The sequence below is a fragment of the Orcinus orca genome, chromosome 7 (genome assembly GCF_937001465.1).
Source record: "Orcinus orca chromosome 7, mOrcOrc1.1, whole genome shotgun sequence".
NCBI lineage: Eukaryota > Metazoa > Chordata > Mammalia > Artiodactyla > Delphinidae > Orcinus > Orcinus orca.
In genome coordinates, this window is record NC_064565.1 from 68,312,361 (window position 1) to 68,338,391 (window position 26,031).

At 37.7% G+C, this 26,031-nt stretch overlaps 1 protein-coding gene across 8 annotated transcripts in view; it reads left to right on the plus strand.

Moving 5' to 3' along the window:
- The first annotated feature begins 10,283 nt into the window (after positions 1–10,283).
- UBE2E3 (ubiquitin conjugating enzyme E2 E3) overlaps positions 10,284–26,031 on the plus strand; it is a 104,037-nt gene continuing 88,289 nt past the window's right edge. For 2 of the 8 annotated variants that reach the window (XM_033423674.2, XM_033423675.2), the window contains exons 1-2: positions 13,625–13,843; positions 15,608–15,658. In XM_033423674.2, the coding sequence (XP_033279565.1) occupies positions 13,650–13,843; positions 15,608–15,658 (245 nt within the window). In that variant the 5' untranslated portion in view covers positions 13,625–13,649. Of the gene's footprint in view, positions 11,432–12,011; positions 12,151–12,200; positions 12,586–12,662; positions 13,086–13,624; positions 13,844–15,607; positions 15,659–26,031 lie in introns of those variants that run through there. The other 6 variants (XM_033423672.2, XM_049712593.1, XM_033423669.2 and 3 more) reach the window with 6 other exon arrangements.

Below are 26,031 nucleotides of genomic sequence, written 5' to 3' on the forward strand. Positions count from 1 at the left end.
TTCAGACTCTACATCATTATACATGAATACTGCACTTTACATAGCTCCTTAGTGTTATGTCTTCTAAATAGACAACTGGCAACCGCAACAGCAAACACTCCGTAAGAGGAAAATATGACCTAAGAGGAAAGTGTCATCTACTGGGACTTGATATCAGCGAATGAATATTCATTCAAATTAACATCTGTTAACTTCCATAAGCCACCGTACTAAATCAGTTTTAAAAAGCTATACAGAGATAAATATCATATCACCTTCACTCGTCCCAAATCAATCTCTTTAAAATGGGATCCCTTTTGTTAGGATTTTACATTCCACATCCCACACTAAACCACGTTGTAGCTACTTAGCTTCTGCAATTTAGAGCCTATGCCTATGCTCCTGATGTCAGCCCGATACTAGTTTTTACTTATTCCTTACTTGCAGCACCTACGTCATGTGGTTTATCCAGTTATGTGGTTGTGAATGCTGCAATGTTGATCCTTATTTTCAGTCTTTAACAAACAAGTGCTTGTTCTTGTAGCAAATTGACTATCTGTGCACACACACACACATACGCTCATATATGTATAAACATTTGCACTTTTTTACTAATTAGACTAAATTTACTCAGATTAAGTCATTAATCTGTATACTGTACCAGGCTAGGCACAAATTGCCTAGTTATCCTGAGGATTTTCTCTAGACAACTCCTGTAAATGACTATTATTTTTATATTCTCACATAGTTAAATGAACAAATATAATTTCTTAATCTTTTAGTGTTCTTTTCAGAAACCCAGAAATTTCAGCATTCTATAAACTATCCCTTAGATGACATTAGGCACAAATGAACTCTTGATCCTATCATAAAGTGAAGAGGCTAATCAATGTTAAAATGTTCTTTAGTCTAAACTTGGAGATATTTTTAAAATTTGAAAGAAAATGTTAAATTTCAGCATGAACTGCTTTGTATTTAAGATTGGCCATCTCTTCTACTAATATTGAAGTGATAGAGTACCAAGATTTAGTTTCATAATCTCTCACTTTTTAAGGGTTAGTCCACTTTGGGAGACTTTTTTTTCTATTAAGAATCACTGACCTGCATGTACAGCATTAATAAGGAACAATTTCGAAATAACTTTTGTTGTTTTTTTTAATGGAAGTGCAGAGAAAAGTGGGATGATATATACATTTGATTTAATAAATACAATAATTTAAAATTTAGGTCAAGATTATAACAGGCTAAAAGGGATAGTAAAGGAAAGGGACAAAGGAAGAGAATGGCATTAAAAAAAGAATGAACTAGAGAGAGATTAGCAGAAGAAAAATTGCCCAAACGGACCACAGATCATTTCTGATTTTTATAAGAGCTTCCTTACATGTCTCTTTCTCATTGAACAGTCTCTCTGTCAACCCCAGCAACCAAAGACAGTCCAAAAGTAACCCTGATGGGATGCCTAAAACTTCCTCATTCTTCGCTGGCTGTCAACATCTCCAGCCTGTCCCAAGGGTCCCAATTATTTCCCTTCTGGCTATGGGGCCAGTGATGCTAGTTCCTTCTCTTCCCTCCCATCCCCTCACTCGGAATGCCACTTACTTTCTAGAAGTGGCATAGCATAGCAGTCAAGAGCGTAGGCTTCCCAGCCAGAGTCCACCATTCACTTGTCACGTGACCTTGGGCAAGTTGCTTTCTCTCTCTGTGCCTTGGTTTTCTCATCTGTAACATTAATATATAACAGTACCTGCCTTATGGGGGCTATTGAGAGAATTAAATGAGCCAGTGCATATAAAATACAGCATAAAAGACAATTAAGTGTTACAGAAGTGTTTGCTATTATCCAACAAATATTTCTTGAGCTCCAACAACATGCTAGGCACAGGGGATACAGTTGTGATGGCAGGGAGTGAGTGAAAGAGACCAGTATCTGAAGTATCCTAGCTGGAAGGTTGAACTCTGAACTCTGTTCTCCTTAAAAAGAAAAGAAAAGAAAAGAAAAAACTGGATAACTTGCTATGATGCAAAAATAATTCAACTGCTGCTTTTTTAACCATATAATTATCCTAAGATAGAACTTGTTTTCCATCTACTCAACCAGTGCTTACTTCTTCAGAGCCTGCTGTGTGTGTGTGTGTGTGTGTGTGTATGTGTGTGTTTTGAAAGACGTCATCTACATTCAAAACTATAGTTTTCCCAGTTGTTCAGTAGGTACTCCATGTTTGTTTGTTGAATAAGCATATAAAATCCCTCTTTTACATCCTCTGGCTTCTCCTCTAATGTATTTGAAGGTAGTAAAAGCACAATTCTAAGGGGCTGCTTATTATAAGAAGAGGAGGTGAGTGAAATTCTGCTATTGTTTTTTAGGCAGGAAACTCCTGTTCTTGGATTTTGAAGTCCTCCCTCTTAAACCATCCTGCTAGATTATAAACCCTTTAGAGAAGAGACAGTATCACGTCTTGTTTGACACACATCTTCTAGCGCTGTGCTTTGTCCTTGAAAAGGCATTTGTTATGTTTGTTAAACGAGTAAATAAAGGCTCAGATATGCAAATAATTATATTTCCTAAGTTCAAGTGGGGGTTTTTGTGTGGGTGGCAAAAATGGCCATAGGTAAGTTATGGACTTTTTTTTTCCTAAGAAATTTCTCCAGGGACAAGGAAAAAACTTAAATTTAGAATTAATCTAACCAAGAAGTGGAAATTTCACCTGATATAAACAACCTTATTAGAAATGACATTATTTTCTTTGGAAAATTTCAAACAACTAGAATTACTGGTATATATATTTTCCACTTAAATTGACAACTGGTTTGGTATATTCATATAGCCAAAATAACTGAGGGTGGGGTGGGGAGGGATAGCTGGTTATGGTAGCCTTTATGTAAGAAGCACATTCAAATTTTTTCAAGCCAAACTGAATTTTAATGGATAATCAACTTGTGTGGTTACATATGGCCTTAAATCATTGTTGGCCAGTACAACCCAGCAATCCCACTACTAGGCATATACCCTGAGAAAACCATAATTCAAAAAGAGTCATGTACCACAATGTTCATTGCAGCTCTATTTACAATAGCCAGGACGTGGAAGCAACCTAAGTGTCCATCGACAGATGAATGGATAAAGAAGATGTGGCACATATATGCAATGGAATATTACTCAGCCATAAAAAAGAAACGAAACTGACTTATTTGTAGTGAGGTGGATGGACCTAGAGTCTGTCATACAGAGTGAAGTAAGTCAGAAAGAGAAAAACAAATACCGTATGCTAACATATATATATGGAATCCAAAAAAAAAAATGGTCTTGAAGAACCTAGGGGCAGGACAGGAATAAAGACGCAGACCTACTAGAGAATGGACTTGAGGACACGGGGAGGAGGAAGGGTAAGCTGGGACAAAGTGAGAGAGTGGCATGGACATATATACACTACCAAATGTAAACCCGATTGCTAGTGGGAAGCAGCCTCATAGCACAGGGAGATCAGCTCGGTGCTCTGTGACCACCTAGAGGAGTGGGATAGGGAGGGTGGGAGGGAGGGAGATGCAAGAAGGAGTGGATATGGGGATATATGTATATGTATAACTGATTCACTTTGTTATAAAGCAGAAACTAACACACCATTGTAAAGCAATTATACTCCAATAAAGATGTTAAAAAAAATCATTGCTGGCATTATCTTGCCATTAAGCAATGCTAGAATTTAAAAAAGCATTACCAGCCATACTAGTTAATTCAGTTTGCTCAACAGCACTTACTTATACAATAGCATAAATCATAGATTCCAGAATCAGAAACAACCTCCAGACTTATTTTGCTGATGAGGAACCTGGCATCTAGAAGGATGAACAATGTAATGGGAACTAGAACCCAAGATGCCAGGTTTCTGGGTCAGTGACCATGATGTTCTGATTAAGAGCTAGAGAAAGTTGGACCAAATACATAACAGTTTTATTTTTCCATTGGTCCTTTTAAATGCCTCTGCCAATGAGTCTGAGATTGATTGAGGTTGATTAATTTTAATCTTAGTCGCCAGCATTTAGCTTTATAGAACACGTAACTCCACCTCTTCTATATAGACACTGTATAAAGCAGATTAGAAAAGGTTTTGCTGCCCTACTGTATTTTTAGAAAAGAACATAAGCCAATATTCATTTTCTGACTATGGTTCTATAAGAAGTTTGGTCATTGTTCTCCTGACACGTATTTCAGAGCTTAGGGTCACATACCAAACACCCTTAATTTATTTGAATGTATGAACCTATTGGCCTTTAATTTCTCTAAATAATTTTGGACTCCCATGTGCTTAGCCTGTGCTACTTTTCATGTCCATAAATATGTCAGACAGTGGGAAAAGATCTTTCTTCTTGTTGTTGCTGTTATTCTGTAACAGTCCCTTCAACTGACTTTGAGTGTGAAGGTAATTTGGCCATCCACTCATTCATTCAGGTATTATTTACTAAATATTATATGCCAGGCACTGTATTAGGCACAAAACACTGATATGGTCCCTGCCCTCATTCTAGGAGGGGGATAAAAATATCAAAGAAATAAACACAAAATATTTGTTTACAAACCATGATAAGTATTATACAATATATATAGGATATTATGAGTGATTATTACCAGATTACCAAATTTATAACAGCGTATCGGAGCTCTTTCTCATGCTTATGAACATGGGTGAGAAAAGACTGTTACACTTTTAAGAACTTTCTGATGATATCCTTTTGACATTTCTACAGGAGCTAGTGACTTGGAAAAGTGGTCCATATGCCCTGGTGGATATGACAGCATAGTGAAATGGGGGCCGAATGCAGACTTGAGGAAAGTGATTTGGTATCTCTGAGACTGTTTCCTTGGTTAAAAGTCTAGCACTTCAATATCCTCTTCTTGGATTATAAGTACTGCTACTAAGCAGTCATTCCTTAATATGAGTCCAAGTTTCTCCTTACCCTTACCACACACTGAGTATATAGTCTTACTGAAAACTATCACTTTTTTTTAACCCACTCACATCACTCTGTGATATTTACTTTATCTGAGCTATTTTGGGATGTTATAATTCAGAGAAGTTAAAATCATATGCATTCTGACATTTTACTAGGCACATCTTTGAGATCTTTTATAAATGACAAGCCTGTAGAATCTAGACCTGAATAAAACTAAAATATAACTCAACATATTTAATTAATATCCCCATTTAAAAATATATTGTTTTACTTCTTTGATATAAAGACATTCAAGTAAAATGGAAACTTGTTTATCATTGCAAATTAAACTACTTTCTTTGCAGCCCCAAATTAAAACATATTGTTTCTTATTGAATCTCTTCCAATTAGATAACCACTTGTGCAATATGGAAAAGATGGCCAGAATCACAAATAAACTGGCCCTTAACCCAAAATGATTGTTTGCATATTTCTTCAAAATCTCTTGTATACATTTTCCAGGCAATCATATTGTGCATACAAGTTTGTTTTCTGAAGCAGAAAGTATACACTTAACCTGATTTTACACATGACATACTGTAAAGCATCTTGGAAAAATTTAAGTGACATAACGTTAAGTAAAAACAACAGTTAAAAAGATGATGCATGACATCTTTGTTAGTTTTATTAAGTAAGTAGGACATGAGCTGATCTCACAGAAAAGGATTTACCATGAGAAGTACAAATGATAGTTATAATACTCACTATTTTATATTCACGTACAGTCCATTGAGTGAATGGACCATGATTTACTAAAGCATAGCCTTTATGTGGGACAGTTTGAGTGGTTTCCATTTTTATATAGTATAAATTACACTGGGGTAAACATTGTCAAGCATATGGCATTTTTTAATATTTTGGATTATTTCCTTAGGATAGATTCCCAGAAGTAGAATTACTAGGTTAAAGGGTATGAACATTTTTATGACTCCTGAAACACATTGCCAAATTGCTTTCCAAAAAAAGGTTATATCAATTTACAATGCCACCAGCAATACAGGAAAGTGCCCTTCTCATAATATTCTCACAAGTATTTGGCATCATCCAGCTTTTAGATTTGTAAATTTTGTGGAATATATATATATATATATATATATATATATATATATATATATCTCTCTTAGATTTTTAAGACAACATGTAGTTCAATAACCTCCAATTTCTAATCTGTCCTTTAACTGTCTATGATGATTTGATATTTTTATAAGTCTATTTAGAATTATATGTGATGTATATTAATCTTTTTTCATAGTACAAACTGCTCTATTTTGATGTTTCAGCTTGGTGACTGCACGTGTATGTGCGTCAGGAAGCATACTGAGGGTTCAATTTTTGTACCTGGTCAAATACATATTTTCTTCTGTGATTTTTCTTTTTCTGTTGGTTTTTAGCATAGCTTATCATAACTCATCTCTATCTATAATAAGTAATCAAATTATTCTAACTTTCCCAAGGAGCGATTTTTAAAAAACTTAACTCTTGAATTCATCTGTAATTTATGTTGATGTATAAGGTATGGTTCTAAGTTATGTTTTCCATATTGGGAACTAGTTACCTCAATATCATTAATTGAATAATCCTTCATTTTTCTATGTTTTAGATGAAGTCTCATTTGTTATATATTAAATCACCTAATTCTTATTTACTTCTTCTGTTTCAGTGATCTATCTGTCCTTGAGCCAGAGCTTACTGTTTTATTTAATGAAGAGCCCCTTCACACAGCTTTTTATGGATTTTAAAAATGTTCTTTATTTTTTCTTATATCAACCTTAAAACTTTGACAAATTCTGAAAGTCTACTTGTATTTACATTTCTTTTAATTTATAAAAATAATAATTTTAAAAAGTTAAAACAGTATTTATTTTCACCAAATGTACACCTCTGTATTTATTCACACCATTTTTTCCTCATTATAATAGTAGTAGCCAGCTCATTAAAAAAAAATTGCTGAATATAGAAAGAATTAAAAAGGTTATTCATAGTTGCTCTAAAGTATAAGCATAGTTAACCTTTTATTTTATTTTATTATTTTTCCTTAAAGTTTTTTTTGATGTGGACCATTTTTACAGTCTTTATTGAATTTGTTACATAATTGCTTCTGTTTTACGTTTTTGGTTTCTTAGCCTCGAGGCATGTGGGATCCTAGCTCCCTGACCAGGGATCTAACCCGCAGCCCCTGCATTGGAAGGTGAAGTCCCAACCACTGGACCGCCAGGGAAGTCCCTAGTTAACCTTTTAGAGTATATTCCTTTCAGATATTTTTGTCTTGCTAGCTGTACAGATATAGTACATATTCATTTGACAGATATTTATTGAGCACTTACTTTGTGCCAGATACCTTCCTAGGCATTGAGTCAAGCTCTGGTTTCACAAAATGGACAAATCCTGCCCTCATTAACATTTTATCATAATCCAATTTTGTATTTTTGCATATTCCTCATATGTATTACTTTAATAACTGCAAATTTTATTGTGTGGGTGAATCAGTTTGTGTAATCATTTTCCTATAGTTGGACACTTCCAATTTTTCAATGCTATTTTTTCCACATTTAGAATACTTTCTTAAGATACATTTCTTGAAATGGAGAAATTTGGTTAAAGGCTATGAACATATTGAAGATTCCTGACACAGACTTACAAACTGCTTTTCAAACAGCTAGTACCAGCTTTCATTGCCACTGGAAATGGACAAAGGGAAATGTTTTTACTAATTTGCCAGCAATGATTATAATCACTAAAAATTGTTTTTGTTATTTTGATATGCATCTCATTTTAATTTTCCTTTTTTTGATACCTAGCAAAGTTGAGGGTTTTGTTTTGTTTTGTTAAAATAAGTTTAAATAAATGTATTTCTTTTAAAATGTATCTATTCAGGGAATTCCTTGGCAGTCCAGTGGTTAGGACTCTCCACTTACACTGCAGGGGGCCCAGGTTCCATCCCTGGTCAGGGAACTAGGATTCTGAAAGCTGCACGGTGTGGCCAAAAAAAAATGTATCTGTTCATGACTTTCGTCTTATTAAGGTGCTTATGTTTTCATTTCATGTGTACAAGCTCTTTATGGAATAAAGACACAAGCCCTTTTTGGTATATACCCTCCCTCAGAGTTATCTCAAAGGAGAAAAGCGGGAAATGATCACTGAGTTTTGTGCCTTGAAGTCCCTGAAGTCAAACAGAGGCTTAATGCACCTTTCCATTTCCACGCCCCAGCCCAGGGTCTGGCACACAGAAGGTTTTGTACACATGACACAATGGAGGAACACTAGATGTCAATCAGTGCATTGGACTCTGGAGGTCCAGAGACACTGAGACTAACAATGGCAATCATGGTTTCTTAAACTAAGCCTGGGCCAGGAAATGACTTCCTAATAAACCAAACTCTTTTTTTTTTTTTTGAATGGATAGAAAGAGAGTTTTATAGCCAGATGACAAAAGGATACAAGTAACTGGATAGCATCTGAAACAGCCTGAAAAAAAGAAGGGTAAAAGGAAGGGATGTTGAGAAAGGTTATTGTGTGGCAGGAAACAAACAAAAGCACTCTGAAATCAACAAAACAAATTAATAAGTATTCTATATCCATTATGTGTAAGGTATGTTGTTGGCCATGGTGGGTGATTTTAAAAGATTTGTGGCCCTACTGTAGCTTATATAATCACTCAACTCAGAAACTTATTAAGCAAATCAGACGTATATTCCTGTAGAATTCTTGGTTACACACACACAAACTCATGTACCTATATAACATCGAGACCCATTGAAAGGCATGGGAGAAAGCAACTCCCAAACCAGGTAAGTCTAAAGGATTCTGGGTCCTGCCTTGTCTGCCCTTGTAATGACCAGTTCCTTTTGGTCACAGCATTTGCGGGGGGAAAGAGAGAAGAGGTCTTTGTGGCAATATCTGCTGCAATTGAATTTTTTATCTTTCCTCTTACTTCTGCCTTTTTCAGAGTTGTGAGTGAGAAGCTGGAAGGACCCCATACCAAGAAGAGAAAAAGAGGAAACCAAGAGGGAACAATCTTCTTGTGGTAGCTGATGTCTACTTTGTGGTACTATTTTGAGGGGTCATATGGGAAAAAATTTCTATTACATACTTCATAGAATAATTTGCACTAGATGAAATATGTATGTGCTCAGGAATGCCTATAAGACATGATCCCTGTTTCCAAGGGTAGACACGGCAAAAAAAAAAAAAAAGAGAAAGATAAAACAATTACAAAACAGGTGTCCTGTGAAGAAGAACTTCAAGTTAGATAACAATTCATAACTTACAAGTTGCTTCTGGTCAGGATAGTGATGTCAGATGACCTTGGAGGAGAGCTGTGAGCTGGAAAGAATTTCTTGAACAAACCCCTTTAGTCAAGTGAATAATGGTAGCTGAGTACCTAATACTGTGAGGGCAGGCCACTAATGTCCCTCACCTTATGGAGCCATTCATTTTTTTATGGTGACTTTAACAATTTGGTAAGTACTATTTATTGAACACCTATTATGTCCCAGGTACTTTGCCCAGAGCATTATCTATATTATCACTTATTGATCCCTCCAGGCCCAGTTCATTGCAACTTCTTTTGACCCACACCCCATGGTGCATAACCCCAAGCTGAATTAATAATTCCACTGCTAATTTTTAATTCATAATTAATAACACTCCACTCATTCTGTCCACTCCTTGAATGCAGCACTTCTCATCGTGTAGTCTACATTTCTGGTTGTTCCACTACCCACTGAGCTCAATAAGAGCAGCACCCATATTTCACTCCAATTTCTTAGCATTTGGTAGTTCCTAAGTAATCTGTTGCGTGAATATTGAGTGGAACTCCATGACTTCAAACTCATTGAAGAATCATGAAATTTTTGAGCAAGGATTTACACTTCTGCTACATACAAGAAAGATTTAACTGGAAAGAGTAACTTGCCTGGGCTTCCCTGATGGCGCAGTGGTTAAGAATCCGCCTGCCAATGCAGGAGACACGGGTTCGAGCCCTGGTCTGGGAAGATCCCACATGCCGCGGAGCAACGAAGCCCGTGTGCCACAACTACTGAGCCTGTGCTTTAGAGCCCATGAGCCACAACTACTGAGCCCACACGCCACAACTACTGAAGCCTGCGCGCCTAGAGCGCGTGCTCCACAACAAAAGAAGCCACTGCAATGAGAAGCCTGCGCACCACAACGAAGAGTAGCCCCAGTAGCCCCTGCTCGCTGCAACTAGAGAAAGCCAGCGCGCAGCAAGGAAGACCCGAAGCAGCCAATACATACATATGTACAAAAATAAATACAATTTATTTTTATTTTTTTAATACAATTTATTTTTTTTAAAAAAAGTAACTTGCCTGAGGTCACATGAATTTGATAGAATAAGATTAGAATCCAGTTCCCTTGCTTTTCAGTCCACTGTTGTTTCTTTTTTCATGGAAAATGCTACCAAACACAACTGAATATCTTTATCTACCAATCTCCTAGCCCCACCCTAATCCTATCAGCAAATTGCCATTGGGCCTTCAGTTTACTTATGTAATATTAAATTTCCTAAAATATCCCACTTTTTTATACATAGCTTTCCTTTCACAACTTCCCATTCCAAATAGAGCAAAATCCAAACTCCAAATTGGTTGGCTTTTGCTGTAGCAGCACAGTGTAAAAGTTGGGGGAAACTTCTGCCTGTATTTTCACTAACAAGCTCTTTCCACAGGTAACACTTTGATCCAGCCCAGTGAAACTTCTTGTCAACACACACACCATGCTGTCTGAGACTTCCTATTCCTTCTGACTAGAGTGTCCTTCCTCCTAATCGACCTGGTACACTTTAATGACCTGTTCCCCTTCTGGACTGGTTGCTTCTAGCACAGAGTAGAGACCTGGCTTGAGTCACACAGTAATTGAATGAGTGAATTTTGTGTGTCCAGCACCTAGGGCATAGCCCTCTGAAAGGTTCGCTGAATGACTGTTGTCTTTGGAAAATCACAGAAATGTAACTTACTCGTCAGAACTGTAAGCAACAATTTACCAAAACTTTTCTATTTGGAGGAAAAATAAGTAAATATATTGGCTCACTCAGCCTTTTTTTCTCCTTTTTTCTTTCATTCTAGTTCAGATGTTATGACTCTGCTATTGTCACTCCCTCTGTGAACTCCACATTCTCCCAGCACCCCTGCCCCTGACACTTGTGGGAGAGGAATCCCCAAATTCCTTAGGGGCTCCATCACTGGAGCAAGTTCTCAGTAGCAGAAGAAGGTCTGGGCTGCAAACAGGAAGTTTTTGTACTTCTGGCCACTTTGTGCCTGGGGCAAAAACTGCAGAGTCCACCTGGAGATTGCAAGAGAGAATGACAGAACAAAACTAACCTTCCCTTAACCCCATCTGAAGCTTTTCTGTGTAGACATTCTGACCCAGTATCACTTAGGGCTTCTCTTTCCAGAACTGGCGTCTAGCAGGCACATCAGAAGGGCATCCAGCAAAGCATCAGGTATGAACCCTCCTTACAAGGTCCCTCTTCACTTAAAAAAATCTTGAGTGGGACATCTCAATAATTGTTCTGAATTTTTAAGTTTTCAAAGCATCCGAAGGACCTTCCTCTTTGGAAGGCTGAGGGCCAAGGAGAAGCAGAGGCTAGTCACCTAGTCTCGAAATCCTTTTTTCCTCCTTCAATGCCCAAGACCCCATCTTGCCCCTTTAGCTCACACGGGGGACAAGAAGCAGCTTTCCTCCGCCTGCGTGCCTGGCTTCGTCAACGACACCCATTAGTCTCCAGTCTTCCAGGGCAGCGGGGGACTCCCGTCCACGCGACCCGGGCCCTTGCCCAGGCGTGGGGGCCCCGTGGACCACGCTGGCCCGTGTGTAGGGAGAGGAGATGCGGCCAGCCCCGGGGATGACCCTGGCCCCAGCCTGCGGGGGCGGGTAGTCCAATGGGCAGCCTCGCTCCGGAGGCGGGCTCAGGCCGGAAGCCACCCCGCGGCACAGCGGCCCCGCGAGACGGCGCCCGTGCCCCTGCCTTCTCCGGTACCGGCTCCGCGGCCAAGGGCGTCAGGGGCCAGCCCGCCGGGTCCCCGCCGCGCTCTTTGTCCTGGCCGCGCGCGGGCGGACGCGTGCGCCCCCCGGGTGAAGGGAGGCGCGGAGAGAGCGCGCGGGAGCGCGCGGGAACAGCTCGGGCCCGCCGGGCGCCGGCGGCGCGCGCCCCTCCGCCAGGCAAGCAGCGAGCGAGCACGCGCGCCGCCGCCGCGCCCTCCCCTCCCCCCGCGCTCGCCTCGGAACTTGCTGACTGCGCGGCCGGGAGGAGCCGAGCCGGGCGGCGGCAGCGGGAGGCCACAGTGCGCGGGGGTCTCCCGCGTCCCCTACGCCTCGCCGGGAGCTCGCGCCCTCGCCCAGCCGAGCTCCCACCCCCCCCCCCCCTTTTTTCCGAAGGCGCTGGGCGGCGCCACCCTCCGGCCGGAGCCCGGCACTGCACAACCCCCTCCGACTTTCAATGTTCCACACTCCCCGGCCAGAGCCTCCTCGGCTTCTTTTTTTCCCTCCCCCCCCTTTCCCCCCCCCAGCTGCCTCCATTTCCTTAAGGAAGGGTTTTTTTCTCTCTCCCTCCCCCACATCGTAGCGGCGCGCGAGCGGGCCGGGCGGGCGGCCGAGGTAAGGCGGCGGGGCCGGGGGGCCGCGTGGGGGGCGGCCGGGGCGGCGGCGGCGGTGGGGGAGGGGGCGGGGGCGGGCAGCTTTGTTCGCGCCGGGAGCCCGCGCCGCCGGTGTCCGCGAGCCGCGGCGGGGCCGGCCGGGCTGCTCGCATCACTTGGCGCCCGGCGCGGTGAGCGCTGCCCGCGGCCCCCGCGCGGCCCTCCCCACAAAGGGCCGCGGAGCTGCGTGGCCGCCGTCGCCGGCCGCGGCTCGCCTCGGCGGGCGCGGAAATTTGTTGCACTTCTTGGGGCTTTGTTTGTTTGTTTGTTTTCCTTCTGAAATTTTTTTTTCGACATTTTGGACAAAATGTCGGTCCGTGATGTAAAAATTGAGCGAGGAACCTTGATGGCACGGGGAGCTTTGCAGAAGGTGCAGTTTGAATTCTGCTTTTCCCAGGGTGGCAGCTCGGTCTTGGCCGGATGAATCTTCTCTGCTGGCCGTGAAAACGGCCAGAGCAGCTTGTTAGTTGATTTTTTAAAATTCGTTAAGTGTTGTATTTAAAGGCTTACGGGCTCAGAGGAGGAATCGCCACCTTAAATAAGCATATGGGCTATTAATAGGGTATGTTTTCCTCTCGGAAAGGGAATTTGGTAGCTTTGACCAATGTCAGTGTGTAAATATTTAGACGTTATTAGTGACTTTTTAACATTTTTCAGCGAGATCTGTTATTTACAGTGTGTCATATGTTATTAATGCTCGTTGCCTAAGTTCCCTGGCAAATCTGTTTCTTGCCTTCTGAGAAAGTAGACAATTGATAGATTGTCCAAGGGATGGAAAAAAATGTGAGTGGGTTTTCTAACTTGAGTTCGGTAAAGCCCTGAACGCTGCCGTTGTGAGACACATCACCTCCCCTGTAACCTTCCTGTACGATGAGATGTGTGAACACTTTTGAAGCGTTTTCATTAAAATATGATTTTAGGTGAAGATTAAGAGAAGAAAATGCTGTTGGCTTATTTCTTAGACTTACATTTCCTTTCTTTCCCCCTTTTCTCTTTAAAAGTTTTCCAAGAAATAACTTCACCAAGATGTCCAGTGATCGGCAAAGGTCCGATGATGAGAGCCCCAGCACCAGCAGTGGTAGTTCAGATGCGGACCAGCGAGACCCAGCCGCTCCAGAGCCTGAAGAACAAGAAGAAAGAAAACCTTCTGCCACCCAGCAGAAGAAAAACACAAAACTCTCTAGCAAAACCACTGCTAAGTTATCCACTAGTGCTAAAAGGTAATGTGTAAAAAAAGGATTAAGCACGTTGTCAGGTTGTCTTCCAAATGGCCGGACGCTTTTGTTGGTTTTATATCAGCAATAGTTCGAAAACATTTCCTTTGCGCTCAGTTTTATTTGGACTTGAATGAGTTGTCATTCTTTAGGTGGCATATAATCCACCTCCCTAGAATTAGACTTTTAAGCAAACTCGTTCTGTACTTTGGTGACTTCAGTGAGAGTGTCCTTGAGCAGAGATTGGACTAACATCTGACAGATTGTTTAAGGAGTTGGCAAGGAAAATTTGGTGAACCCAAATTAGCTGGTACATTGAGGATGTTTCCTTTTTATGAGTCATATTCGGCTTCCTTGAAATTGACACTTAGATCAGCAGTGTCTCTTCATGAAACTTAATGATCAGAAATGGTCATGTTTGCTAGAAAATTTGTAAATTCAAGGCCTTGGCTATATTTGAAAGCAGATTTTAAAATTGTGCTCCAAATCTCCTTTCAGTTTTACAAACATTACTTTAAGTCATGCATCCCAGGTATTACTTTTTGTAATTAAGCTATGGTTATATAGCTCTGTGTCCTTGTGAGGGCAAATAAAACTGAAAAGTAGCCATCTACGTTTTAGGTGGTACTTGGTGAGTGACAACTTTGTCATTTTTCCTCTTCACTCTAAAACTTGTGGATATGCTTGTCACGTTAATACTCAACAGCAGGAGAAACATATTTTGTTGGATATAAGTGAAAGATCATTTGTTTCTTGTTGATTTATGTTATCTGTAATGGTGAAAAAAAGACTGTCAATGGGACTCCATCAGTGGTAGTAGTAGTGGAATACCCATGATTTCTAGTAATTATACATCAAATGCTTCTATAGCATTAACCAATATCGACATTTTATTGATTTTTGTTGATCACAACCAAAAGAAAAAAATATAAAAGCTGATAAAATGTTGGCATTCTGTAGTGATATTCTGTGGATTTTCACCTCTATTACATCAAAGTATTAATAGCGAGAATATTTATGAAATAACAGCAGTCTTTGAGATAATTTAAAATTCTCAATTTGTTGTAATCTTGTTGATGAACATATTAGACACATCTTAAGTTTTGAAAGCATTTTAAATTTGAATAAAATAAGGACTGCGTTTTTTCCTCTTACCTCAGGGATGTCATTATCTCTTCTCCCAAATTTATTTAATTTAAGTGCTGTACTTAAGGTCAAGGAAAACAGATTCAGTTAAATAAGATTGCCAGAATCCTTTGGAAGTTTTTCACTGGTAAAAATATTTGTAAATTTCAAAGTTTTTTTTTTTTTTACAGATAAAATATTGTCAGAATTATTAATGTGCACTTGCAGTAGCTTGTTAACTCTTACCTTGGTAAAAGTGACTTGAAGTCATTGTCAAATATTCTAGTGCTTTCCCTCCTCCCTTCTTGTCTCATTTGCATATAAGCTTGAAAAGAGAATTTCTTTGGTAAAAAGTGTTTTAAAATACATTTTATATCCTTTACTGAGTACTAGTGGAGGGCTAGTTCTCAAATCAGGTGTAAATGTCTTACTTATTTATAGTAGCAAGTGAGAAAAAAGCTGCAAAGTTTCTGTTAAGGGATTTGGGTTATGCCTCTGAGAACAAAGAGGAAGCAGCCATGTTAGCATTACTGAAGGCGAAGCCAGCCTTGCATTTAACTGCATGGTGGTAGAGGGCAGTGTAATTCCCCGGTTATTCTGTAGACTCTCTCAAATCCTTTTTGTCTGTTCTCATTTCACTAACAGAATTCAGAAGGAGCTAGCTGAAATAACCCTTGATCCTCCTCCTAACTGCAGGTAAGAAACAAATTTTGTTTTAATTTCAAATTGTGGAAAAATATCAAGAGATTCATGTATTGTCCTTGAATATGTGTGCTGCAGAAGAGGCTACATTTGTTTCTTTTCAGCTTTGCAAGTGGATTAAACAAAAATTGTCTTGGGTGAATTAAATTTGGGTGGAAAAAAACCTTTTTAGCGTGTATCATACAATTTGGACTTAAGAATATGATTTTGTGCTTCTTGCTGGGATTAGTATGAATAGTGCTGATTTTTGTTCTGCTGTAATAGTTCTATACTGTGTTTATTCAGAAGTATATTGCAGAAACTTCTAAAATTTTGCTAAGCTTTAAAGTTACTGCTTGTGTGCAATCTGAACTGACCTTCCAAATTTAGAAATTGCTGAATGTGGTGTTACAAAATGTAAATGCAGTAAACAAGAGTATAGTTGTTTCTGTTTGATTTATTCAGTAATTTGCCTTAAGGACAAATTTTTTACGTGCTAAGCTAATGGTTTTAGTTGCTGTTTTCTAGAGAATGCATTGCTGGAATTATTTACATTTTAATTAAATGGCCTAATTACTTGGGAAAATTCTTAGTAATTTTAGTACTTGAAATTCGTGTATAAAAAGCAGTGAATGAGTTGGAATTTGTGGGAAGAAGTCATTTCAGTGAAACTCATGTAGAATAATTTAAGATTGTTGGTTGGTATAGGTGTATTAATAGTAACTGGTTGGTAATTTTTTTCCTGAAAATTTTTTTTAAAAGTGCTCAGTTTTTAAACAGTGACTTTATGGCTTCCAAAATTCATCTAACTTAGAAAACCAGTCTTTAGATGATTTGCATGGAGATACCTACTCAAGAACAAGAGTGGCTGCTAGAAATAAGGAAGTGTTGTGGTTTGATATGAAAATGTTTTCTTGTTTTACCTATATTTTTGCTACAAGTTGTGTTCACTTGTGATGATCAGACCTATTTCTGAAGTCTACTTGAGATATACTAGGATATAATCCAACTGCTTCTTATCATGTGTGTTAAGTGGGTCCTCCAATAAGGTGATCTGATCCTTATTTGCTCATACTTGTAATCAGACATTTCAGTTCAAAAAGGAAACATGAATGTGGACTAATTTTAAACATAGTGGTATGTCAGATCTCAAAGTAGCGCTTACGAGCTGCACTGTCCAGTAATGTAGCCACTAACCACTTGTGGTTATTGACCATTTCAGTTGTAGTCCAAAAATGAGATGTTCTGTAAGTGTAGAATACACATCAGATTTTGAAAACTTAGTATGAAGAAAAGAACTTTTGTAAAATATCTTACTGATTTTCTGAAAAATATTTATTGCGTGTTGAAATATTAATATTTTTGATATGTTGGGTTACATAAAATGTTTTAAAATTAATTTATTTGCCATTTTAATACAGTTAGACAATTTAAAATTACATTTGTGGCTCGCATTATATTTCTGTTGAACAGCACTGCTTTAGAGAATAAATAAATCAAAGTATTTCCTTTCAGGCTTCTAAATGGTGTGTCAAATCTGTAGCCATTTAGGGAGGTCAAGTTAAATTTGCTCTCTGGAAGAATCACTTAACTTGGCAGAGTGTATTCTGGTATTTCTCATTGTAAAAGACGTAAAGATCTATCAGTTCAAAGGTCTTAAATGTTTTAAAATTGCATGTAAGGTCAAACATTCTTTAAAGGTTTTTGTTGATTTTCTGCAAATGGCACAAACTAGTGTTCTTGTGTAAATCTAGCGAACCCAGTAGAGATGTGTGAGATGCCCTCAGAGGAGTAGCTTAGTGTTGCAGTTGCTGAAGAAATGTGCTCTACATGTTTAGCCCAGGAATGTTTCCACAAGGTCACTGACGATTATTTTAGAGGAAGTAGAGTCTTTCTTGGAGATAGAAAGTTTAACTTGTTATTATTTTTCTCTTTATCTACCAGATTTCCTTTCAGTCCATGAAATAATGCTTTACATTTAGTGATTAGGCTAGTGAAATAGTGAACCCTTGGGCTTGCCCATGTGCAGTAACTTGGAAACAGCATCTGTGCTTTCCCTTGTCACAACTTGTGATCACTGTCAACTATTGCAAATGACATCTTTCAGTTCTCTGCTTCTTGTTATGTATGAGTTTCTTTGAGACTGTGTGAGTGATTAAAGGAAAAAAAACAGAAAATATGAGTCTTAGTAGGAGACTGGAGAAGTTTTTTTTATTAGTTTGGGGACAGCCTTTCTTCATATGCTGGACAAGTAAAATACCCACATAGTTTCGTGTGTTTTTCTATAAGTCTTCAGATTCTTTTGGGTGGAAGAACATCTAGTCCTTGTTCTTGAGCAGGAATTTGGAATAGTGAGTGTTTAGTGGAGGCATTTTAGGAATTTGACAGCTAATTTAAAATTTGTATTGTATTTTTACCTTGTGTCATACTTGTCGTGTTCTTGTAATTCACAGGTGCATTGGTGAGAATTTTAGCTTTATGATGATCGTACAGTTTAAATTTGTTAATTTTTGTCTTAATTAAAAATGGGACTCTATATTAATAAATTCTAGAGTATGTGAATTAATATTGCCTGAAATCTATGAAACCTAATTCTTTTGACTTTAATGTGTAGTTAATCAGAATTCCATTATGGTTTTGAATATGATTTTTATAAGCTTATCAAAGTACGTGACACATTTAATTCTTCCTCAGGGAAGAAATGTAAAGTATGTCTGTGTACATTCAGGAAAAAGTAGAATGGAATACAAGAAAACTCAACAAAAGCAAACTTACTCAGACTTGATTAAGATTTTTCTTAAATTCCTTCCTATGTTTAATTAATAAAATATTCTTTAGTTATTATATAGCTGTGTCAAATATGTATACACCCAGGGTGATCATAGGATAGACTTAATTACTGAATTAAGTGTGTGGCTTTAAACATGTTTGAATACATTTTGATAGTATTGATATTTCTTCTCCCAATAGTATAAAAGTTTGATAAAATGTTATTTCCAATGATTTGATGGCATTTCAATTTTTAGGTATTGGAGTGCTTTAGGCCAAAGCATTCTAAACATAGGGATATGACATTTAGTGCCTTCAATTCATACTCTTTACTGTATTCCAGATTAGAGTATAAACAGCTGATACACCAGTGAGAATGAAGGGAAATTGTATGTGCTATTAAGACATTTATGTTCCATCCAAAGAGTGTCCTTGTCCTCTCAGGACTTGACAGGTGGCGGAAGTTTAGAAAGGTGCTGGATTTTGAACTTAGCCTCTAATTCTTTCTGTATCTGAGAAAGTAGAAAAATACTCTGCAAAAATATTCTTTAATATGTTCAGATTGAATCTGTGTTAAAGTAGGTATTCAGGGACATTTGTAAATAGTTTTTGAGTGTGGGAAAGACCTTATTGGGAGGGAGGTGTGACGGTATCAAGTTATAGTATTAATATGCGAAACCTGAAAGTAGGTACTAATGCTTGCAAGTTTTGCTCATTTCCTTCTTTCTAAAAAAAAAAAATTAAGAGAAGCAGTTAAGTTCTAAACCAGAAGTTGGCAAGCCCTGATTTATTTGTAAGCCTAATTGTCTAACTGGATGAGCTCCATCTCCCTTTGAGGATTACCACCACTTTGCACCATTTCTAGGGAAGATAGAACTTCACTGGACTGGACTGTCTGGGTTCAGATCCCTGCTCTGGCACTTAATAGCTATGTTAACTTAGATAAGGTATGGAATATTTCTGTCTTTCAGTCTCTTATCTGTATAATGAAGATTAAAATGATATCCTTCTTTATAAGTTTGTTGTGAGGATTAGATGAATTAATATGTTTAAAATTTTTTTAACAATGTAAACTTGGTCAATAAAACGGCCGTAGCATGGTTAAAGAGCTAGTTTATAGCAGTATGCCTTCACTCGTGCTGGCGTTTTCTCCAGTGCATCAGCATCTGACTGTAGGAATAATTTCATCTTAATCAGCTCCGCACCTATTTATTGAGACTATGTCAGGCAGCTGTTTTTTTGATGTTAGTAAAAGCAGTTCCTTGGAACTTGAGTAAAAAAGAAAATAAACCTAAGAACATTGGGTAAAGCTGAACAAATAGTATATCCTCTTTAAAGGAATATGCATAAGGTTAATGATACTTAATTCAGTAGAGAATGCTCTGACTGTCCAATAAATTATAATAAAAAATTTTAAAATAATGGTGATAGGTATGTTTTCCCTTTTAAATGTTCCATTGTAGGAATTTGTAGTTTTACTGTATTGAGAATGAGATTATATCAATGTTTTTGTAAAATTTAGATTCTGAATTGATACAGTTTACTCGTTACCTAAACATAGCATTCTTTCCTTCTCTCTGATCTAGGGAGAGATTTTGGAAGCTTTCTCTAATTGGTGTATGAAGGCAGGTCATGATCAAAATAATGTGATATCTACATAGCTTTGTTGGTTGCTTATACAATACTTGGTTTTAAACCCTCCCACACATATGGATAGATTGCTTTTTTTTTTTTTTTACTTATACATTTGATTGTTATTAGCCAACAATATTAGCCAGTTTATATTAGCCAGTGTGTGCTATGTGAAGGTACCCTATTTTATAAAACAAAATTGTGCCATTAATCATCTAGTCCTTTTGTTTTCAACTGTTGGAAAAAAATCCTGCAATTGCCTTTTTATAAAAATTAAATCTCAGTTGGACGCTCAATTTGTGAAATAGATAAGTATAGAACTACTCTGACTGAAGGTGTTTTCCATCTCACTCTACTGTGGTCATCTACCAAGGGTAGTTCTTATTTTATTATTAATTAATTACATTTTGGCATCAGCATAGACCTCAAAAATCATGAGGATTTTTCTTGGTACTTGGACATTCCTGATAATTTTAAATGTTTTATTTTTCAATAAGCTAATAGTTGGTTCAGCACAGCTGTAATATCAATACATGAATCCGGTATGTTAATACTATATACTATAATTATTTACTTGTTTGTCTACCTTCTGCAAGAGTTAGTAGTCCTTTGAAAGGATTGTCTTGAACATTTTTCTGTCTTCACACAGTGCTTTTCATGTGAAGATTTATTAAGTTAATAAATAAGTTGAAGTCTGTCAGATTGACAGGAATAGAAATTCCAGGCAAAACAATGAGTTTGGATTGGAGAAAATCTATTATATATCCCATATATTCTTTACTTTTTCATAATTGTAATTTTTAATATGATTATTCAGAGGTATTTTGTTACCATTTTTATTATAAAAGGAAATTGATTCACAGTAAAGCTAATTATTTCCCTCATATATGCCAGTGTAGCAGAAGGACTCAGATCTGTTGTGACTAAAAATTTTTTCCAAAAGAATGATGTGATTGAAAATAATATTCTTCCCCATCTAAAGGTCACATTTTTATTAGGGATCTGTTAATTTAAGTGCAGATAATGTAATTAGAAAGTGTGTGAAAACTGTGCATTTAAAAAGTTGCATGGTTACTTTGCTGCTGCATGCAAGACTCAAATTGTTTTGTTCCTTTCTATACATAACCAACTGGTACCTTATTCTTCTCTCCTTGAATAAGTTGCTGTAACAGCAGATGGATATGTTTAGTTATAAGAAAGTCAACAAGTCATTGTTCCTTAGAGTGCCGGGCGCTCCGATTGATAACAGAGAACTTGATCTGCCATTCTGGTCTTTCCTACAAAATTAAGATTAAAAACAGAATAAAACCACTGTAGATCTAGAGAAATAGAAAATGGTTTTTTTCCCTTCCCATACTGCTTTTAACAGGAAGTATATTTGGCATTTTAGAATCTAGAAGAATAAACATCTTTAAACTTTTAATATTTCTCTTGCCTCAGTTCTCAACTGGGGGCAGTTTTTGCCTTCTTATTCCCTCACCCCACCCTGGCCTAGGGGGCAATTGGCAATGCCTAGAGACTTTTCACAACTGGGGGAAGAGGGGCTGCTACTGATAATTTAGCGAGTAGAGGTTAGGGATGCTGCTAAATACCTTGTAATGCCTAGGTCAGCTCCCTCCAACAAAGATTTATCTGGGCTATAAAATGTCAGTAGTGCTGAGGTTGAGAAATCCTGCTGTAGATGTTTATTCCAGTGCCTTGCCTCTTTAATTTTTACATAGTTTTTTTTTTTTTTTTTTTTTTACTGTTTTCCTATCTTACTAGTGATGCCTACTGAATACATTCTCCTGTACCTTCCTCAGAGTTGGTGTCCCCATCTCCCACTACTCTTGTGCTGTAGTTTATCTTATGTTATCTGATACATGTCTGTTTTTTTTATGTGAACCTACAGGAATGGCTACCTTGAGTACCTGCTAAATTATGGTCTATTGAGGCCAGAAATGCTTACAGCATATTTTTAATTAACTAGTCTCCTTCTAGTTAATTATACCCTCTCATGATTTAGCTTTAGGCTGGTTGTATCTGTGTGCTACTGGGAATATTGAAGTATCGTCAAGTAGAAATACCATTGGAAAGTCATCAAAATTCAATTGGATTCAGTACGTTGATTGAACTACAAACAGGTTAGAAAGCCATGCTCTTCATTTGATTTTGATTTTGATCATTAAGACAATACAGAGATTATTTACTTCTATTATTGTTACAAGTCCACAGTCCTTTATTTCAAACTCTTGAGGCCAGTAATGTTTGAGAATTTGGAAATTTTAAGATTGTAGAAAGGGAATGTGATACATTTGTTGTGTTTTATGTAACACCGCCAGTGGGATCTGGAGAAGCACTCCATAATCAAACACATTCATATTTCTACAGTCAAATTGTATGAATGTTCATATTAAGGGGATAAATAGACACTACAGATAGTTTTTGGTTAGTTCATGTTTGGTGTTGCTGCCAAATTATTTTTCTCCAAACTTACTTTTTTTTAATCTTTGGTTTTTAGAGCTTTTGGGATATTCCAGAATTGCGGGTAAGCAATTGTGGCTCTATAATACTTCTGTTACAATCACAAGTGACTTCAGCTATTTTACTCATGGTGAAAGGACGTTTAAAGTCTTGTTCAGCTTTTCTTTCTTTTACCTGTTTCCTGATAGCTGTTTTTAGTTTCTCAGTTGTTATTTTTGTACTGTTGCTTTTTGGTTTTTTTTGTATAACTTGTGTGCTTAACTAGAAAAAAGTTTAGACTCTTGATTTTAGAATTTTTTTCTCCTTAAGATGAAACTATAAGTATCAGTTTCTTTTTAAGTTATTCTGTGTACATTGGATTACTTTTCTACTTTGCTATCAGAATTCTCTTTTAACCATTCTGTTCATTCTGGATATACAAAATTACACAGAAAGGAAGATATCCTTTAATACCTAAGCTCAGGACTTGCCATTTTTATGTATGCATTTTGTCTAGCATTTGAGTGCAGTTAGGCTGTAAAAGGAGACGTTGAATTTTGCTAAGCTGTGTTGCGTTAACGAACAAACCTAGAAAGCTTGTAACATGAACATATAAACGTTTGTCTCACTTATATGAAGTCCTCTTCGGGTCCAGGGACTCTCCTGGTTAGCTCTTCCACGTGTTGGCTCAGATCTGTGCAGCTTACATCTTGTAGCCCTGCCATTTGGAACATGTGTCCAGGCAAGATAGCTAGAGGGTCATGTGCTGGCTGACTGTTACGTGCTTTGGTCTGGAAGTAAGGCATGAATTAATCACATGGCCTCGACCAACTGCAAGGTGGCTGGAAAATGTCAGGGAGCATATGGATATTCAGTGAGAAATCGACTTCTCTCCCTATATACAAAGGATATATACTTCATGAATAAGTGAGCACCCAGCCTGACACTACTGGATTCCATAGTATAGTGCCTATTAATATGCTATTTTATTTAATTCCCAAAACAATCCTTTGAAGTATCATTCTTGTTAAGATTTCAAAAGCTAATCTGAGAGTTGTCACACATGTAGTGCATATACATAACAGCTCCAGGGCAAAAATTTAGGCTTACTTTTTTTTTTTTTAAATACATTTATTTATTTATTATCTTTGACTGTGTTGGGTCTTCATTGCTACTCGCAGTTGAGGGGAGCAGGGGCTGCTCTTCGTTGTGGTGCACGGGCTTCTCATTGCGGCGGCTTCTCTTGTTGCAGAACACGGGTGTGCAGGCTTCAGTAGATGCAGCACATGGGCTCAGTAGTTGTGGCTCATGGGCTCTAGAGCGCAGGCTCTATAGTTCTGGCGCACGGGTTTAGTTGCTCCACAACAAGTGGGATGTGGGATCCGCAGCATGTGGGATCTTCCCGGACCAGGGCTTGAACCCGTGTCCCCTGCATTGGCAGGCAGATTCTTAACCACTGCGCCACCAGGGAAGCCCTTTAGGCTTACTTTTTACGTGAAGGTAAGCACTTTTGCTTTTGTACACTGCTGCTTGAGAAATTGGGTAAAAGCATTCAGAGTTGTTTAAGGGTTTGTAGGTGCATGTTTAGTATAAGTACATCCCATTTGTTTGCTTATAGTCTCTTGAAGGATCCAAAATACTGTATGGTTTTAGAACCTGGCAAGTGAGGTCCAGATGGTGAGTTGGAGAAAGAAGAGTTGCCTTCTTTGGCTTGAGGGTGCTAGGCTCACCTTGAGTTTTTTTTCTTCTTCTTCTTTTTAAATCATTCAGAAGCATTTTCTTTTCAAGGAGCATTCCCCAAGTTGCCAGCTTTCTTGGTTATTCTCTTGCCTTGTAAGGAAGAAGGTCAGGGATTGAATACGATCGTAATGGAAAAGGCAAATCTTTGTTCTCTGGTTTGTAGTTCCTTGTGTAAGGCTTTTCTTTGGGCAAAGCAATGAGACTTTAAATCTGCCTCTACTTTTTTGTCTGGGGTATTGTGAAGCGGTCTATGTTTATGAATTGCTTTGAAGTTGGAAAAAAAATCTATGGATGAGAATTTCTACCTTTATGGAGAAAAGTCCTAATCACATAGGATTTTAGGAGTATTTTAATGCTGATTTCTCAGCAACATGTGCACTTGTTATTTTTTAATACTGGTACTAGATCTGACTTTTTATAGAAATTTGGCTTTATATTAGATCCCTCTTAATTTTGTCTTGTTTTATATCGTTTCATAGTTTATTTAAACACTATTTTTCCTAAACTTGTGAATTTATACAAAAATATTTCCAGATAATAGTATGGAGATTTGCTTTTTTCTTAGGAGTCTCTCTGGAAGAGGAACTGTTCCACTTAGCAAAACAGACCTAATGTTTTCAGTGTGACCTTCTAGGTTGATATAGTTCATTTTAGATTGATAAAACTAAATGAATTTTATGAATCAAATCTGTGTCTTGCATCTTGTCTAAATGCTGTATTAAAATTAAAATTTAAAGCTTTCAGGTTTTTCTTTCTGTTGACATTTCATCAGTTTTATAAGGGTATAAAAGGAAATAGTGTAAGCTTGTTTTTAGCACCTGTTTTCGATGTGATGGTCAGTTAGATGTGATTAACCTTAAGTAATAGCAGGAGGGTCAAATTTCTAGAGTTATTAAATTTTTAAAATCCCAGCCTCCTGTTTGGTCCTTGTTGTAAATAATAATTGTTTTAATTTTATGGTTATTTGCAACAGATAAAACTTTGAAAGGAGCTGCAATATTGCCTTGTTCATTCATTGTCCAAGGTTTAGTCTGTCTGTTTTGGAGGGATTTGGACCAGTTTTGCCATTCTGAAGTTTCTTTGCCGCTTCACTGTCCCAGAGTAAATATACTTTGTCATTCTGTTTAACTTCTAGCTTGTCTGGGGAAAAATAAAGACATCTCTAGTCTGAAATTGCTTTTGGGAGTATAGCTCCACATGTTTTGGTCTGAGTGAAAGGCCTAGGGAAACATGAATTTTGTTACCTTTTTATTTTATTTTCCTTTACTTATAAATCATCATGATGATTCTCCCTTTATATCCATGGGACTCGCTTTTTATAAACACCATTCGTTCCCTTTCTGAGGGTGGTTATTTGTAGTTTGTTTTGCCATTTACCATCTTATAGGTCCTTTACAAATGGATCATTTTTTTACATTAAATTTTAGTAAGTCAAGAATCCATTTATTTAGGGTCCCCAAGAGAATCAATCTCAGAAGATTGTGGCTACACATTTTTTATGGCTTCCTACTGCTTTCTGTAGTCTTCTCAATTTAAACAGTAACAACAACAAAATATAGAGGGCATCATAAAGCCTTGGCTTTATGGTTTTTTGTTTCACACTTGTTTCTAAGGGTATTGGTAATATTTGTTGGATTTGTAAATACTTGTAGTAAATTTACCTGCTATCACAAAGAGGGGAAATCTGGCATTTGAAGGGTTTAAACACAAACTTAAATGCTTGTGACCCGTGTGGAATTCAGTGATGGTTTTAACTAGTGCACCTTTAGATTTTCTTTATTTTATTTACATTAGTGTCTGTTTAA